We start from the raw sequence: 16651 nt of genomic DNA, 5'->3' as shown, positions 1-16651 counted from the left end.
TTTACAGATCTGATAAAATCCAAGTTACTGACCCAACTGCTGAATTGTTCTGGTAGTCCTGCAAGCATTTCAGGTTTAATTCTTGCGGTGATCAAAGTGTAAAAGAACAAAAACAACTCCATGAGAGCATATTCCGATAAACCCCCAGTAATTGTTTTCCTACTATCTTGCTCATCTTTATATTGTATATACTTCTCTTGAAATGGATTCATAATAAGTACAATAAATATAATGAATAGACAAGGCCATCATGGGTACCTGATAGCACAATAGGGTGCATGACATGGAAAAGATAAGAAACTTTGTTGCTTTAAAGTTAATGGAAAACTTATTGTGCTGCATAATATTGAAGTCTTGGTGTAATTTGAAAACATGGTTTTATTTTCAGTTGACGACCTTGTTTTCAGCTGACCAGCAGGGCTGTGACCAGAAGTCATGGGGTGGCCAGCCAAGAGGAATAACAGTGCAATAGTCACGCTACAGTTTATTGCACAAGAGTCGTTGAGAAAATGACTGCTTCAACAATGACTCAATGTAACGCTCAGAGACACGGACGCCCCAGGAGAGGAGCAGAGCGATTGGACTGCAGCTAAGACTTATGCAATCTGTCTGGAATCACACTGAGTGCCACAGGTGTTCCACATCACGCCAATGAGCCAGCTGCAAGAAGAGACACTCGCTGCTTCTCAAAGTGAAGGAAGGATTCTGCACTGCTGCATTTCTACTACATACCCAATTGCATCTGTCTATGCTGGAAATATCTTTAAGGAAAATACAAGATTCAGTTATTAATGGGCATATAATGCAGTAAGGCTCTCAAGCATTTTGCATCCATCTTATTAACTCTTCTCCTGGCATCATCTTGCCTATGCTAAGGCTTGACTGAAGGCACCTACACTGTAAGATTTGAGTGTTCTTATGAGTTTACTGCAAGCCACACTGTATGATGACTCAATTCAACTCTACGACAGGCATCTGATGGACTTGGCTGCAACATCATGTTTGATGTCTGTCGGCTGTGTGATGATGATACCTGCTGAATCAACTGTGAAAAGCAACATTGATTGGAAGCGTCATGCTGACGTAAAGTAGGTTTTAGGAGCTACTGGACTGAAAAATGACTGCTGTTTTTACTTTGGTTGGTTTAACTATGTTCACTGGTTTGGTTCTCTCTTAGCAGTTGAAATTCCTCCGTTATTTATTTTCAGGCTGTGTCGTTCTTGGTGTGGTCATGGCCTTAGCTGGAGGACACATCACACAGACAAGGCTTCTGCTGCTCCAGATCAATCACATTTGCTTCTTTGTTTGATTTAAAAAAAACAACAAAAAAAACTTTGTCTTCACACATTGGCACCAGCTTTGACTTAACAGATCACTGTGCTACGTTCCTATTGGATGGTTTGAAAGTATAGGTTGAAGCAGCATTCACTCCAAATTACACAAAATGTATGACACTGTCAGAAATTTGTTACTGGCCGTTTTTGGTTGCTAGTCTTTGATCTTACATATTGTCCAATGTGGGACTACTGTTTTTATCCATGATCAAAGATGCCCTAACCATTCTTTCAGGTTGCTCATCTTTAATCTGGTAGGAGCAGGAATCTCAACGGTCTCGCATCTCAGTCATCATGAGGGGGAAAAGTCATTCATTGACAATTTGATTTGTCATTGCTCTACTTTGCGAATACAGTTTGAGGAACGGAAAATAACAAAAAGGTATGCATTTATAGGCATTTGGCAGGAAAAAAATGTTGGTAAGGAATTGGTCAATTGACACGATCTCTTTACATTAATGATGAATTGATAAATTATAAATTGTACCCTTTATAAATAAGTTATATTTTCATTTCAAGGATTTGCAAGAATTTTCAAAACACTACACAACCAGAACATGTCACACATATCTGAGTTTTGGGCATGATTTGTTGTAATCACATGGTCACAATTCACAGGATCACAACATGTCTGTAGGATCCCTAAAATCTTAGTAGTGTCACTTCTGATATTTATGCGTTCAGTGCGTTACTTGGTAACAGTGGTGGCTGAATTATTTCCTATTGCTGACCTACCAGTTACAAGCACTGGCTTATCATTGTCCAGATCAGAATCTAGCTATAGCAGAGATATAGTCTCCTTCAGCTTCTCAGTAGTCTTAATTTTGTCTCAGCTGTGACTAGCAATTCTACAGATCTAGTCCCAAAACACAAAAGCCTGGAAGACCACAAACACTCAACATCTTTTAAATCTTTGCAAAGGTAATGCCTAGCACTAAACTATGCAGCAAGTTTGGCTGATTGGTGGAAGAATACATTGACCAACCTCAGTGTAAGAAATGATGTGAGAAACACAGGTGTTCTTGGGTTAAGAACGGGTTATAAAGTAAATAGCTGTGTGTTGCAAAAATGAAGCGGTGTAAATTTGAAAAAAGACAACTCCACAATTACATGGGCAGCCTCACCTGCGTGACACATAATCCAATATGCAACTATTTTTGGAGACATAACAAAAAACAGACTGTGGAGTCAAAATTTGAATCTCTCTGCACAGTGACAGGAGCATTTTAATATATAAAAAGCTTGTATGGAAACTCAAAATCTGAGTGATAACATAATGTTACTTGCAAAGGAAATAATTCAGTGCACTCGTGTCTTTGAGCAAAACTGAGCAAAAGCAGAGGGTTGGTAAAAACTAGAATAAACTCCCACTAGTGATGATAATCAGATAATGAGATATCCTCTGAGCAGAGTTAATGCTTTAATGAAAAGCTCATGATGTAGAGATGTCTGAATCAGTTGTCTCAGTGAGCTTCCTTTGTTTTAAACTGACAACTTCAAACCTTTAGCATATTAGACCTTCATTTAACTGATTCAAATGAATCACAGACTGTATAACCATGGTCACATATGAACTCTGGACAGTGTCTCCATGGATTGGCTTGACAATGTCTCCATGGACATTGTCCATAGTCAGTTTTACACACATGCATAAATCAACAAGAGATTGTCCGTTTGAGACATGTCCTCATAAATGGAAATATTTTAATGTGGTCCCTGAGTAGAGGAGTGTCGTATAGAGGAGTGAAGAAAGGATGGAAAAAATGTCTTGCAGAAATCAGTGTTTTGTTTACCTCACATAGGGTATGGTGGAGTCTATAGACTGATGACTGCTTCTGCGCTAATATCAATACTACACCAATTACCTGCTCTCTTAGCACATTGGTTCAAACATTCCCTGCATTTAGTACAAATGAGCTATCTAGTCTGAATGATTTGAACATTTTCATTCTCACAAACTGCTCTTATGGATACTTTGGGTCATCAAAACAATTTTATTGCTTCAGTGCATGTATGAAAATGGCCTATGTGAGCCAAACATTGTTGATTAGCTTGACATACACTACTCAGAGCCAATCCCCATGCATGAAAAATTGTGGACTTACAAATTCCCAGAGATTGGAGCCTCTCAATGACCTGGGAGTCTCTCTGACTTTGTTTCAGCCTTTTCCACTTGCTGTCTCCTCCAGGCTGATGTCTGTCTGTGTATCTCCAGCTGAAGAGTTTGCAAAGTATATATAATACATGTTGGACAAATCATTATACAAGCTGTAAATGAATTATCTTTGGCAATATCTTTCAAAAGGAGGCTCAACAGGATTACTTGAGTTCAAAGAAACATTTGTCTGAGTTAGCAAGCCTTTCGTTTTTTCAAAAATATGCTGAACTCAAACTGAGTAGCTCATATTCTAATGCTACTTCATGCCTATATGGTGTTAATTCTATCTTTGTTAATGAAACAGTTGGCTCAATGGATGTACTGTATATAAGTTGTATCAGTTCTCTTCCCACCATAAAATTCAGAGTGATGGTTCGCTGAATATACAACAGCTTACAAAAGACAGCAATGATGCTTTCAATTTTACTTTATAGCAAATCACTCCAGTACTACCTAAATAAAGATTTTTATCACACAGTTTTGCAAGGTAAATTTATTACATCTTGGTTCTGTGCAATTAAGACAATACAGCACTTAGAGTTTCAACAGTCTCCATGACAACATAACTCTGCGTTACACTCACCAGAGTATCTTAATCAAACTCAGACAACTTGGTACTTAATGCTTTGTCATGTTCTCAGATTTGAAGGTGTTCGTAATGTGACGTCAGTTATTCTTAATGGTTCCCGAAAATGACTGGTGAAACAGAAATTAATATTTTACGACCACAAGGAGCTTACAGCACATAATGAACGTGTTAACTGTTCAGTTTACAGTAGTCTGGACTGCCCAGGTAATGTTTTCACCCCGAGTTAGACAATAACATGCAGTATACTTACAAAGGCAACTGAAACACTGTGCCAATAATTTCCAATGACTAACAGCTGAATTTCACATAACTATGTGACCTCTAGTGGTCATGTGAATAGCTGTCTTTTCTAAAAGGCAGAATTAGTGTGTTTTTGTTGCAGTGTCTTTGCTGTGCCCTTTCTCTTTCAGTAATTAATTAATAAAAGTTTAGTTCAGTACTAAATTTATTTTTCTTTCTTCTGTGATGATGAACTTTCACCAAAAATGAGCAGGGGCTGTTGTGTCATTTGAGTTGTTTCGTGCTGCATATATATATATAAAAAAAAACAGTTTTTATCACACCATAAATACCATATTATTTTGTAAGAAACAAACTCAATGAGGTTTGGGGCAGATGGGGGTGTAAAATGTATGCTGTCAAAGTGGTTGTGCTGTACATTGTTGATATTTCTAAAAATGGACTGACATAATTATACTAACAAGGCTTTTTTCTGCATTACCAACACGAGCAACAGATCAGTGAATGTTGTGTAGTCAGGTATCATTTTACAAAAACAACATTTCAGTATCTCATACGTACAGATGTGAATAAAATACTTATGTGGACTCAAATGAACAAACTATGGTACACACATGTGTACATATTTGTTGCTTGACAAGACGAACCTCCATTTCACAAAAACAAAAACGTGTTGATTGTGATAAAATGACAGCATGTTAACATGTGACAATGATTATCGTCCAGATGAGTTTGGTTTCAGTTCACATTTTTTTTCTTGGTTTCTTAAAGAACTTTGTAAGTGTGAAAATGTGAGGTGTTTCATTGTTTCGTGTTGGCATGAATCAGAGTATAACTAATGCAATACTTTAGTGAATCCACTTTTCTTGTCACTGGAATAATTTAGAATTATTTGTGATCCCAAGCTTCATTTAGGTCTACTAATACACTCTTTTTGTTTGTGAACAAAATAATCCCACAATATGAGACAACCTGATACCAAATTGAACTGAGTTCCTTTTGTTTAGATTTTCTGAGAGAACAATGAGGTTGGGAAATATAGTACTTTAACTACTCTTGTTATACGGCACAATATGAAAAAACAGAAGGCAATGTCTCTCAGCAATCCTTCAAATTCAGCTGGACATGCAGCATAGAGTAGCAATCATTTTACAGCAGTGCAGTCCAAAATAAAAACAAAAGCTATTGGAATGTCTCACAAGTAACTAAACTCATTCTCAAAATAGACCAAACTTCTGCAAATGTGTTTTCAGAACAAAAGGAGGGAAACAAATAAGCTACATTTAAGGGTGTAGCTGCAAGATAAATTTGAACCCCCCTCTTAAGGGCCCCCCAAGTGGTTATCAGTTTTATCTTCTGAAACAGGCAAAACAGACACTGACGCCAAACTGTGCCCATGTGTGCACCTCTGGTTTCTATTGGCTTTCAAGACTCGTCTCGTAGTGTTAGTTTCACTGGACACTCCTCACAGAAAGCCATTGTACGTCTTTGAAACAGGCAAAGATCTTAGCTCAGAGGACAGCCTTCGAAGGACAAAACACTCAAACTGCTCATGGTAAGATATGGATTATTTGTTTGCTACTTGGCTGTTATTGTGGTATTAATTTATCTATTTGAGAGTGACGCTTTATACTAATTCCTTTAATGTAAAGTAAATTAATAAAAAAAAAACAATCTTTATCTGTGTGTTGTAGATTGTGTCATTGTTAAGAATAATCCAGGGTCTAAACAAAATGAACATGGTACTATGCTAAGGAGTGATTTAAAAGATGGGCAAAACATGTAGGTTTATGCTGGTGCAGTTAACTTGTTGAAAATATATTTGTTTTTAGTTCACAGTGTTTTAGTTATTCACTTTTTTAGCATTGTTGGTGGAAGTTGGCATTCAGCTCAAAGAACCGCTGGGATTACACACATCTGAGCTTCAGTGTTGTCGTAGACTCTTGCTTTATGATGTTTTAATATCCAAGTTTGAGGGTGACAAATGGGATTTTTGTTTTGTCTGAGCCTTGGAATATTATGGAATCCCTGAGAAGGAAACTTTGAAGACAGATGTTGATCAATTTTCCACATATGAACCAGCTTTTTTCTCTTGTGTGCTCATGACTTCACGGGTGAAATAAATAATAAAATAACCTTTTTTACATTCATGAATCAGGTAGACTAATGTAAGTGTTTGTTTTTTTCTTACAGTATTTATTTTTTTCCTGTGAAAATAAGAGAGAAAAGTTTTGGCAGGTGATTTTTTTAAAAAGCATATGAAGTGTTTGTTTTTGCACAAAATAATTGCAGCCACAAGAAGCTAGAATCTGAATAAGCTGAAACATATACGTGCACCTGCCTTTGCGCTTTGCGTGGTTAACAGTGTATAAAGGTAATTTATTTGAACCCAAACCAGATAATTTCCTAAATCTAACCAAACTGTAAAATTGAAAATAAGGACGAGATAAAACAAACTTTTTGAACTTTTCTCTGCTAGAAAAGTGCTGGCAGGGGCCACTTACTACCAGCATTTGGCCAAAAACTTTTTTTTTTTTTCTATGACAACAATATCATGACAACTCATCTCCCCTTTAACTCTTGCAGCATCAGCCTAACACTTAGCTTGCATTATTTTAAGTATATCTGCCCAAACACATTTTGGTAGAAAATCATCTATTTGCCCATGAGGGGCAACCAGAGAACATTTGCCCACACAGTGAAAATTAAGTGAGCTCGTCTCAGAGCAATGTTAAACATCAATATTAATTATCCGCAGATTGGCTTTTCTTTGTTCTGATATATCGATCTGACACTTCATAGCCTCTTGCTCAGAATGGATGGACACTGCAATTATTCCATTATTCCCTGTTACCAAAGGGACATTTCTATAAATATGACAAAAAAAAAAGCTGCTGTGATGACACCATTCCCTTTCTAAAAGGTTCAGAAATTTTAAACTGTGTGCTCAGAGCGGCCACACCAAAAGAAGTGGGGCGCTCTTAGAAAAGGCAGCTACATTTTTAATTTTTTTACTTATACTCATTTATTACGCATTGGAAACAGTTATAAAAAAGGCACTGGCTCTCAGAAAAAAGCACAACATGGAGTCCAGCTCTAAAAGAAAAAAAGATAAATGAATGAATGAGAAAAAAGGTTAACAAAGTCAACTGATTCCACCTCTTGTGAGTACTCCAAAAACAAAATTTTTCACTCAACGGTAACTCAAAAAGATCAACCTTTAAAAATAATGATACTGAATTACAGTTTTTTTTTCTTTCTACCACTGTCTACTCCAATGCATCTGAAAAGTGTAAATATTTTGTAGGTAACAATTTATTGTGGCCTTTATAATGCACCGATTCACTGATTTGATGATTTTACATCCTTACTAAGGTTAACATGGACCAAAAACAAAACTCCCACATGAAAATAAATATGGTCCCCGGAAACATATCCCAGCATGTTCAGCCCAAACCTCAGGAGAGGGACCAGTGGGGCAGTAAGATGGAGTTCATACTGGCAGTGGCTGGACACATAGTTGGTCTGGGAAATGTTTGGAGGTTTCCCTACCTTTGCTTCAAAAACGGAGGAGGTAAATCTTTGTTCTTGTGGTTGGGTGTACACTACAGAGTTGTTGGCTTAACAGTTAATTCAGTTAATAACATGCTGGTTGACCAATATTTGGCTATTGGCAGTAGTATAAAACATTTAACTCTGCTGGTACAGTTGTAAAGTTATTAAAAACTACTTAAATTTTAAGAGAAAAACATGATCTCTGTGTGAAAATTTCTGAAATGTCAATAAACACTGATATGTTTGCTGTTAGGGGTTTTCTTCATCCCCTATATTTTGTTTTTGTTCACCTGTGGCATCCCACTCTTCTTCCTGGAAACATCTTTGGGCCAGTTCACCAGTCAAGGTGGAATAACATGTTGGAGAAAAATCTGCCCTCTTTTTGAAGGTAGGTGTTAACCCAGTGCTTTAATGAAATTTACAAAAAAATACACACAATGATTACAAAACATGACACCAAACCTCAAACCTTAATCTGACTCTAAACCGTGTGATAAAAATAGATGTTTTCACCATTACACCACAAACTAGTGTAGCCAAATATCCCTGTTGGTTTTTATTCTGAAACAAATTTGTCCAAAGTTGACTCTTGTTCTTCTTGTCTTTGCTAAACTGTTACAATTGGTCAAATTTACAATTCTATTATTTTCTAAGTGGCAGAACAACTCAAATCACTTTGTTACAAAAGATACAGTGGCACTATTGCCATGTCTAAATGCTGATTTTTCATGTAAAATCTTACTCAAGTCAAAGTGTAAACCTATCAGGGGCAAAAACTGTTAACAAACAATCAACCCCGGTGGGTGATATAAATATCAACTGTGACAGCACAGTATGGCTGGTATTGTTTTCACGTTGTGTATATGTATATCACGATGGTAAAATGTGTTAACCCTGTGCCAAACAGCAACTTTGGCTGGTGTTTATATGTCTGTGGCAGACATGATGAGGTCACATGATGAGGTCATAACCATGCAAGATTCAGTCACAAAACTTTATACGTGTGTAGTTTAGATCAACTCCACATGAATGTGGACCAACCCAGGATTTCTGAGGAGTGATGTAATCATATGATAATATAGTGGTTGTTAATAGATGTTGTTAATAGGCCAATAAATATGGCCTGAGAAAGCCCTGTTTTGCAGCTAGTGAGATCCCTTCACAAGATGGTCTTAATGAGCACTCAGCACTGAGGACTTCAGTCAGACCATAGTCCTTTCTTTTAAGCAAGAGAATTTAGATTGGATGGCTTGACAGCTTTTTAAAGGCACGTTTGTATCGACAGTAAAACATTTCACAAAATTAAAATTCATGATCAAAAACGGACATATGCAATTGGAATATACCGCAATACATGACCAATAATTATATTACACGGCTTAGACATGTTTTTTTTTTCATCTGATAGTAAATTGTTCCAAAGTGTACAAACAACTTAAAACTTCAACATTTGTACTCACTTTCAAAGAATGAACTTGACAAGCTGCATGCCAGTTCTGACATAATAATCTCTCTGCAGGCTTAGGTTACGGAAGCCAAGTGGTTGTTTTGTACACTGGGGTGTATTACATCATCATATTGGCTTGGACTTTTCTCTACCTGTTTTCATCCCTCAGGGCTGAGCTTCCATGGGTAAGCTGTAACAACAACTGGAACACAGGTACCAAGACTGCATTCTGAATCTATTACACATACACCGTGTCTTATATTTCTCTTGTTAATAACAACCTCTGTTCTTCTTTCATGGAAGATGCCTGTTTTGAGCACAGTCAAAATCAAACATCCCCCCTGCACCTGTATGGAAATACTACATCTTCAGTTGTAGAATTTTGGGAGTAGGTATCATAAATCAAAGCATCATATAAGGGATTAGGTTTGCCGTTTGTTAATGAATAAACTTTATTACAGGAGGAGAATCTTGGGGTTGTCTGATGGAATTGATAACATTGGCAATATTCGTTGGGACCTGGCTCTATGCCTACTTCTTGCCTGGATATTGTGTTATTTCTGTGTCTGGAATGGAGTCAAGTCCACAGGAAAGGTACATCACAAACGTTCAACTGTAATGTCTGAGTTAATGTTAACTCCTCTAAAGTATCAAATCTCAAAGATTCACTGATGCTTCGGTGTTTTTGTGTACCAGGTTGTATACTTCACTGCCACATTTCCATATGTGATGTTGGTGGTGTTGCTGGTTCGGGGTCTTACATTACCAGGAGCCAAAGAGGGCATTATGTTCTACCTCTACCCAGATCCGTCACGCCTTGCTGACCCAGAGGTATAGATTCAGCTGGTGCAGTTATTGTCATTGGAATTAGTCTCCTAAGATTTACATTCATGTACTACTCTCTGGTGTTTCAAATGTTTCTTGGATGAAATTTAACTGATGCCTGACTTGCAAAGTTTTTACAATGCAACAGGGCAGGCAGGGATCCATCTGGAAGATAAAACAGATATAATGTTGACAATACTACTGTCCTAGACATGGTTGAGTTTAGGCCATGAAAGCCCTTTACTCCATTCTTGGTTTTTATTAAATGTTAATTAAACAAAAAATATTTCCTGTATATGGCTTTAAGTAACATTTGATATTTTAAGTACTTTATCAAAACAGTGTTTCCTTTCCTCAACACTTTACACTCTGCACTGTGCTTTGACCTAAATTATCATAATGTCATGCTAGCATGTCCAACATTACAATACGAGCATGTTTAGCTGGAATGCTCACCAAATTCATGGCGTAAGCAAGCTAAAAGGAAGGTTACCAACAAAGTTTACCAGAGACGTGCACTGGGTTAGTGAAGTATATTAAACTTAAAGTCTTAGTTCAGCTGTTTTTCTACATCTTGATAGTGGCTCTTTTTTTAGCCTGTTAACATAATGCTGCGTACTGAGTTATTACCATTAAACTCCAGCCTTTCCAGATGGCAGCAATTTGTAATCTGTAAATATAATTTCTATGAGAAATTTGAACACTTTACATTCCCTCAGGTATGGATGGATGCTGGCAGTCAAATATTCTACTCATATGGAGTTTGCACAGGGGTTCTGACATCATTAGGAAGTTACAACAAGTACAGCAACAACTGCTATAGGTTTGTATTTTTAAGGTTTTACCATCTGCATGCAGCTCATAAACTACTTGTGATCAATCTCGTTAGCATGTTTTCTCACGTTTGAATATCTCACCAACAGGGACTGTATTTCCCTGTGCCTGTTGAACAGTTTAACCAGCTTTGTAGCAGGCTTTGCCATCTTCTCAGTGCTTGGTTTCATGGCAAAGGAGCAAGGTGTGGATATATCGATGGTGGCTGAGTCAGGTATTGAAGGTTGATGGTTCATGTTTGACAGAAGCCCAGAGTGATGCGTAAGAGTGTGACTAAATTTTTTTTTATCTTGATAAAATGTTACAGGTCCAGGCTTAGCATTTATTGCTTATCCTCGAGCGGTGGCTTTAATGCCACTCCCCCAGTTGTGGGCAATTTTCTTCTTTGTCATGATCATCTTTTTAGGATTAGACAGTGAGGTAGGTCAAGGAATCAAGTCTATAAAGTACTTTACACCTATAACATATGACTTAAGATCTAATACTAGAATATAACTCCTCTATATTAATACAGAATAATGTATCTCATCACCAGTTTGTATACCAGGAGGCCCTGGTCACAACCATCTCTGACATGTATCCTTCGTTCTTTCAAAACACCTGTCGCCGGAAACTTCTTCTCCTTGTCATTTGTGCTGGAGGTTTCCTAGTTGGACTTGTGATGGTAACTGAGGTAAGTGGTTTGGGATTTTGATGAGTAGTATCAATTAAGTTTAAAAGCTAATGCTTTACAATCCTAGAAGATTTTGATGAAGAAATATGCTGTTGCAATGAATGAGCTCTTTTGTGTGTTTGGTACTTTGGTACTGATCTCAAATTGGTGTGATGAACAAGTAGTTTTTGAGAAAAAATAAATCATCTGATAACTTTTTTTGGTGAAGGCTGGAGAAAATGAGTGGACTGTGAGAAATTCTAAAACTTTCTGACATAACCAATATCATGTAATTTGTCATTATAGGATCTAAATTTTGAACCACAGGCCAGTTTTGAAATTGAGGTTATGGTTGAAAATGTATGTACACGAATGTACTATGGAATTCAACCCACTGAGAGTGCTGACTCAATCATTATAGAAAGCAACGCTACCTAAGCAGCTTAACTGATTGACGCCCAATTAGATGTAAAGCCAGCTAAAAGATAGAGTGATGAATAGAAGTATAATCATTTAGAGATAATTATCCACAACAACAAAACCTCTGACAATTAGACTGATTCTCTCACTGCAATGCATGGAAAAACCTGTGGTTCACGCAGAAATTAACAGTAGATGCTACTTTACACATACAACCCACCCAATCATAGTTGCAGACCAAGCACACCCTTCATGACGAGCATTATCAGTTGGCAGCTGGACAAAGCCATGCACTTTACCATGAAAACTGCTCAGGAAATAGCCAAATCTCTTGATCCCTCCCAAACCCCTCAAATTCTTCTCTGACAGAACATCCACAGGTAAACATTAACAAGTCCAATTCACTACAATCAACAGGGTGCAAAGGATCCTCTGCTAATGGCCAAATATCGCATGACTCCTCCTGAGGTCCTAAACTTATGCTCCAGTGGGTTAAAGCTGTTAAGCTTGTACGAGTCAGATCTACAAAAATTGAGCTAGTTGGTGTTAATTTACTGCTGATTGATGTATCATTAAACAGAGGAAAAAAAGGAAAATTAAAAGAAAATAATTCACAGTTTGTTGCTGTATATGGGTCATTCACACAGAACAAAGACATCTGTGTATGTTGTGTGGATTGTTTTTTTGTTTTTTTTTTACTTGCGGTGATGAATTCTGTTTCTTTGTATTTGCAGGGAGGTCTTTACGTTTTCCAGTTGTTTGACTACTATGCCTGCAGCGGGATGACACTTCTACTTTTTGCGGTTCTTCAGTCCGTTTGTATTGGATGGGTCTATGGTATGGAATTATTTTAACATTGTAAAATCTTCTAGAGCCACTGTTACAGTATGTTAGGCAACAAAGTTGAAGTAATTACTTAACACTACTTATTTTCTTCAGGTGCAGATCGTCACTATGACAATGTAAAAGATATGATTGGATATCATCCCTGGCCTTTTATGAAATACTGTTGGAAGTACTTTACACCAGCTATCTGTACAGTGAGTATTTGAAATGTAAACATATCACCCTGCAAACTTTGTTAACTAACTAACAAGCCAATGTAACCGGCAGATGCCAGAGTCTGTTTCTGTTGAAAGAATTGTCCATATCTCAGCCTGATGGAAGTGAAGAATTCAGCCCAGAATGGCCATGTAAAACAGTAATGGAACCCAAAATGTAGAAACTGACAAAGACACTCCAGAAGCTTGGTGAAACAGTTTATTAAGTTGAAGAAAGTTGTGGGCAGGTCCACAGTGGTCCGGGTGAAGAGTGTTTTTTATACGACACTTAGCGGAGGGAAAGCGGTACATGGACAATGGATATTAGCAAAACCAACAATAGCAAAAATTTTAACATGAAAGAAAGAAGAGGATCTGCTTTAGATGCCATATGTGAATATGAAGGAATATTATTATGAGTTTGTATCAGTTTCCTTTGCTTTGATTTTTAGAAATGCATTTCCTTGTGTCTCCAGTCAGAGTGATTTAGACATAAAACTGACTTGACATACAGTAAATTTGATTATTTTTAGTTTATGCCTTATCTCTTGCTCTCACTGATGCTTTATTTTCTCTTTTAGTGCACTTTTCTGTTCTCCCTGATCAAATATACACCTCTTAAATTCAACAATACCTATGAATACCCATGGTGGGGATATGCCGTTGGAGGATTCTTTACTCTCTCTTCAACAATAATGGTTCCGCTTTGGATGTTATACGCTGTAAGCGTCACTCCAGGAACACTACTACAGGTAAATTAATGTACTCTAACAACTGTAACTGTACTGTTTATCAGTTAAACTGGAAGCTAATTTCTGTACAAGACACTTAGATATGGACCTGTCATGCATGACATGTGTAGAAATACTATGAAAATGAAAAGTATGAAAAGTTCACCACACAGAAAGATAACAAGTGGCTGGACTTGTGCTTAAAACAAATTTACTATTTGGTTGGCATCTGTTTACAGATCTCCACTATTCAGATCAGTTATTATTAATTATACTATTAGATTCTAATATTTGTTGAATAGCAGAAAAGACTATTTTCATGGTATGTGGAGGCAGAAATGTGACTGAATGAATGAAGGTCTAGGTTAAAATCCTACCTAGTTTAGGTTGGATTAACTAACTTAAATTAAATTCTGTAAGCACATATTGTAATGGCAACATTATGCTTTTCTGTCACTACACAGAGACTGAAACGTCTGTGCACTCCAGCAAAGGACTTACCTACAGCAACTTCAAGGAAAGTGTCAAATCATGAAGCCTTTCAGACTTTCACAGACTTGCACTCGCTGCGCAAGACAGAGTCCAGGTGATGGAAATGACTGAACAGAGATAATCTGTCATTTAAACTTCAACTGAAGAAAAAAAAGAAAGAAAAGAAACACAAGCACAAAAGTGAGAATACAGATGGAACCAAGCAAAGCCGAAAGCAAGGACACATCTCCACTGCATTCAGTAAAAACACTAAACATTACCCAGACACCAAAATCCAAAGGGGAAAAGCTCCGAGTTTCTGTTCTGAGAGAGAACCTTTGAGAACCTTTGAGATTTTTGAGTGTCTTTCCAGCTATTTAATGACCTGTTCATCTTGTGTAGAACAATGGGCAGCATTCTTTATGTCAAACAATTATGGTATTTAAAAAACTGAAATAAATAATTAAACCAATGAATTAAAATGTCACATGAGAAAGAATTAAGCTGTTGTTCTCACAGTGGGAGGGTCCTCCACAGAGGGTGTTGTTGGTTCAGGCCTAGTGAGTGCAAAGGGACTCACACAGACTTCTCTTTTCAGCAGCATCTTGCTTCTGTTACCTTTCTCCCTCCAGATTAATATCTTAATTGAGGTTCTTTACACAACATTTTTAAAGGTAAATAAATGATGTTGAAGTGTTTGGAACCTGATTGGAGCATGAAAGAGTAGTGTCTGAAAGGCACAGAAGAATTTACTTTCTGCCCATTAACTCGTGAAGTTTGTTTATAAAGATATATGCATGATGTAAAAGAGGGTAGTACTACTCCTCAGCCATATCCCTTACATGTCGACTGCGTTCTTGTTCAAGAACAAGAACTTCTGTGGACACTTACTGTGTTCCTGTGAAATACTGGTTAGCCTCTGATATAAGTGATTTAGAACAGTTTCAGCATGTTTTCCCTGTGCTTACATGGGTTTCCTCAGAGTGCTGTGGCTTCCCCCTCCTTTTTAAACCCATGTACATTGGTTAATCTGTCATTCTAAATGGACTGTTGGTATAAATGTGAATGTCTCTGTGTGTCAGCCCTGTGATGGACAGGTAACAGGATGCACAGGGTGAAACTGGTATGATTAGCAGATAGATACTGATTAGGTTGGACTAGACTGCAGAGTTAACAACAAAAGGCAAGAAGTGTAAAACACAGAACATACAAGTAAACACAAAGAGGAAGCTAAGTCTATGGCTACACTGGGCAGTCTTGATTATTTTTTAGCCCTTAGTTTCACTTTACTGCATTTTCTCTCTCTCATGCAGCAGGGCAAAGCTAAAAGACCAGCAACAGCAAAGCAGAAACAGAAGTGTCCTACATTTAAATTGCTCCAAATGCTTTGTGTGCAAACAGGTGGTAGATTTTTGTTATGGAGTTGTGTGACTTGTTTAAGGGTAGTTTGGAGAATCAGGAAGGATTTTTGACAGGCAGGCCATTCTAATCCCAGAATTTTTAAACAAAGTCAACAATAACTATCAAGAGTCCTTACAGCCTTTGTGAGAGATCAGTCGCTCCTTTGCCTTCATCTCAAATCAGAATTACATGTGCTGTTTGTGAGGTCTTCAGGTATCTTTGAGTTTTAGGTAACGCAGATTTTAAAATGATGTCAGAGTGTTCTCAGACCCACTGCTGTGGGTGCTTAATGAGTGTAAGGTAGTGTAATACTTTCTCCAAACACATGGTAATCAATGACAGAAATGTGAACAGGCAGTAGAGATGAGGAGTTATGAGGCCCGTTGCAACACACATGTAGTTTGTTCCAAGTAAAACAGACACACTGACACACCTTTAACACCTGAAACTGTGGGAAAACTGGGTCCACAGTCTGCAGCAGCATTTGACACAATGCATGCTCTCAACTTTTATTACACACTGATTACAGTGTAATGTAAAACGTCAGTGTTCAGCTATTTTAAACCTTAGGTACAGTACAGTTAGTGCCTTTTAGTTTTAGACTATTGCCTAAGCTCACACGTTTGACTGGAACTACAGGGAACTTACACTATTAGTCAAATTCCATACAGATATAATTAAGCCAGTATGCATGTTATAATAATAGTATATTGTAAGAATGATTTTCCTCTGTATTTTTGAGTTTTATGTTATCGGTAAGGCTCACGGGTAAAAATAAATCCTGGATTAAACACTGTCATTAAGGCAGAATTCCACCATTAAATGACTAGGGATACTGTTTCAGTGTTCTTGTTTAAAAAGGATTTTCTGAAATTACTCTCTGCTTTTGTGGCGTTACCCTGATGAAATACCACTGGAAATTCTATCTGACACATTCATTTGTCAACTAAACTT

At 37.3% G+C, this 16651-nt stretch overlaps 1 protein-coding gene across 1 annotated transcript; it reads left to right on the top strand.

The window, feature by feature from the left end:
* The first annotated feature begins 5801 nt into the window (after positions 1–5801).
* Positions 5802–15919, top strand: LOC140303330 (sodium- and chloride-dependent GABA transporter 2-like). The gene is made up of 15 exons (XM_072382050.1): positions 5802–5876; positions 7697–7895; positions 8130–8264; positions 9396–9536; positions 9627–9711; positions 9785–9917; positions 10020–10154; positions 10868–10971; positions 11072–11196; positions 11290–11402; positions 11518–11655; positions 12789–12891; positions 12994–13094; positions 13676–13846; positions 14290–15919. Exons 1-15 carry the CDS (start codon positions 5874–5876, stop codon positions 14413–14415), a joined length of 1812 nt encoding a protein of 603 aa, XP_072238151.1. The 5' UTR covers positions 5802–5873; the 3' UTR covers positions 14416–15919.
* Positions 15920–16651: the final 732 nt, after the last annotated feature.

The sequence above is a fragment of the Leuresthes tenuis genome, unplaced genomic scaffold (genome assembly GCF_036924035.1).
Source record: "Leuresthes tenuis unplaced genomic scaffold, fLeuTen1.0.hap1 SCAF_3, whole genome shotgun sequence".
NCBI lineage: Eukaryota > Metazoa > Chordata > Actinopteri > Atheriniformes > Atherinopsidae > Leuresthes > Leuresthes tenuis.
This window is presented reverse-complemented; position numbering and strand designations above follow the sequence as displayed.

Excerpts from the sequence above, each read along its gene's own strand:
- LOC140303330 (XM_072382050.1), top strand. Across the intron at positions 7,896-8,129 it reads TTGCTTCAAAAACGGAGGAG|GGGTTTTCTTCATCCCCTAT; the intron begins GTAAATCTTTGT and ends GTTTGCTGTTAG. Across the intron at positions 11,656-12,788 it reads GACTTGTGATGGTAACTGAG|GGAGGTCTTTACGTTTTCCA; the intron begins GTAAGTGGTTTG and ends TTGTATTTGCAG.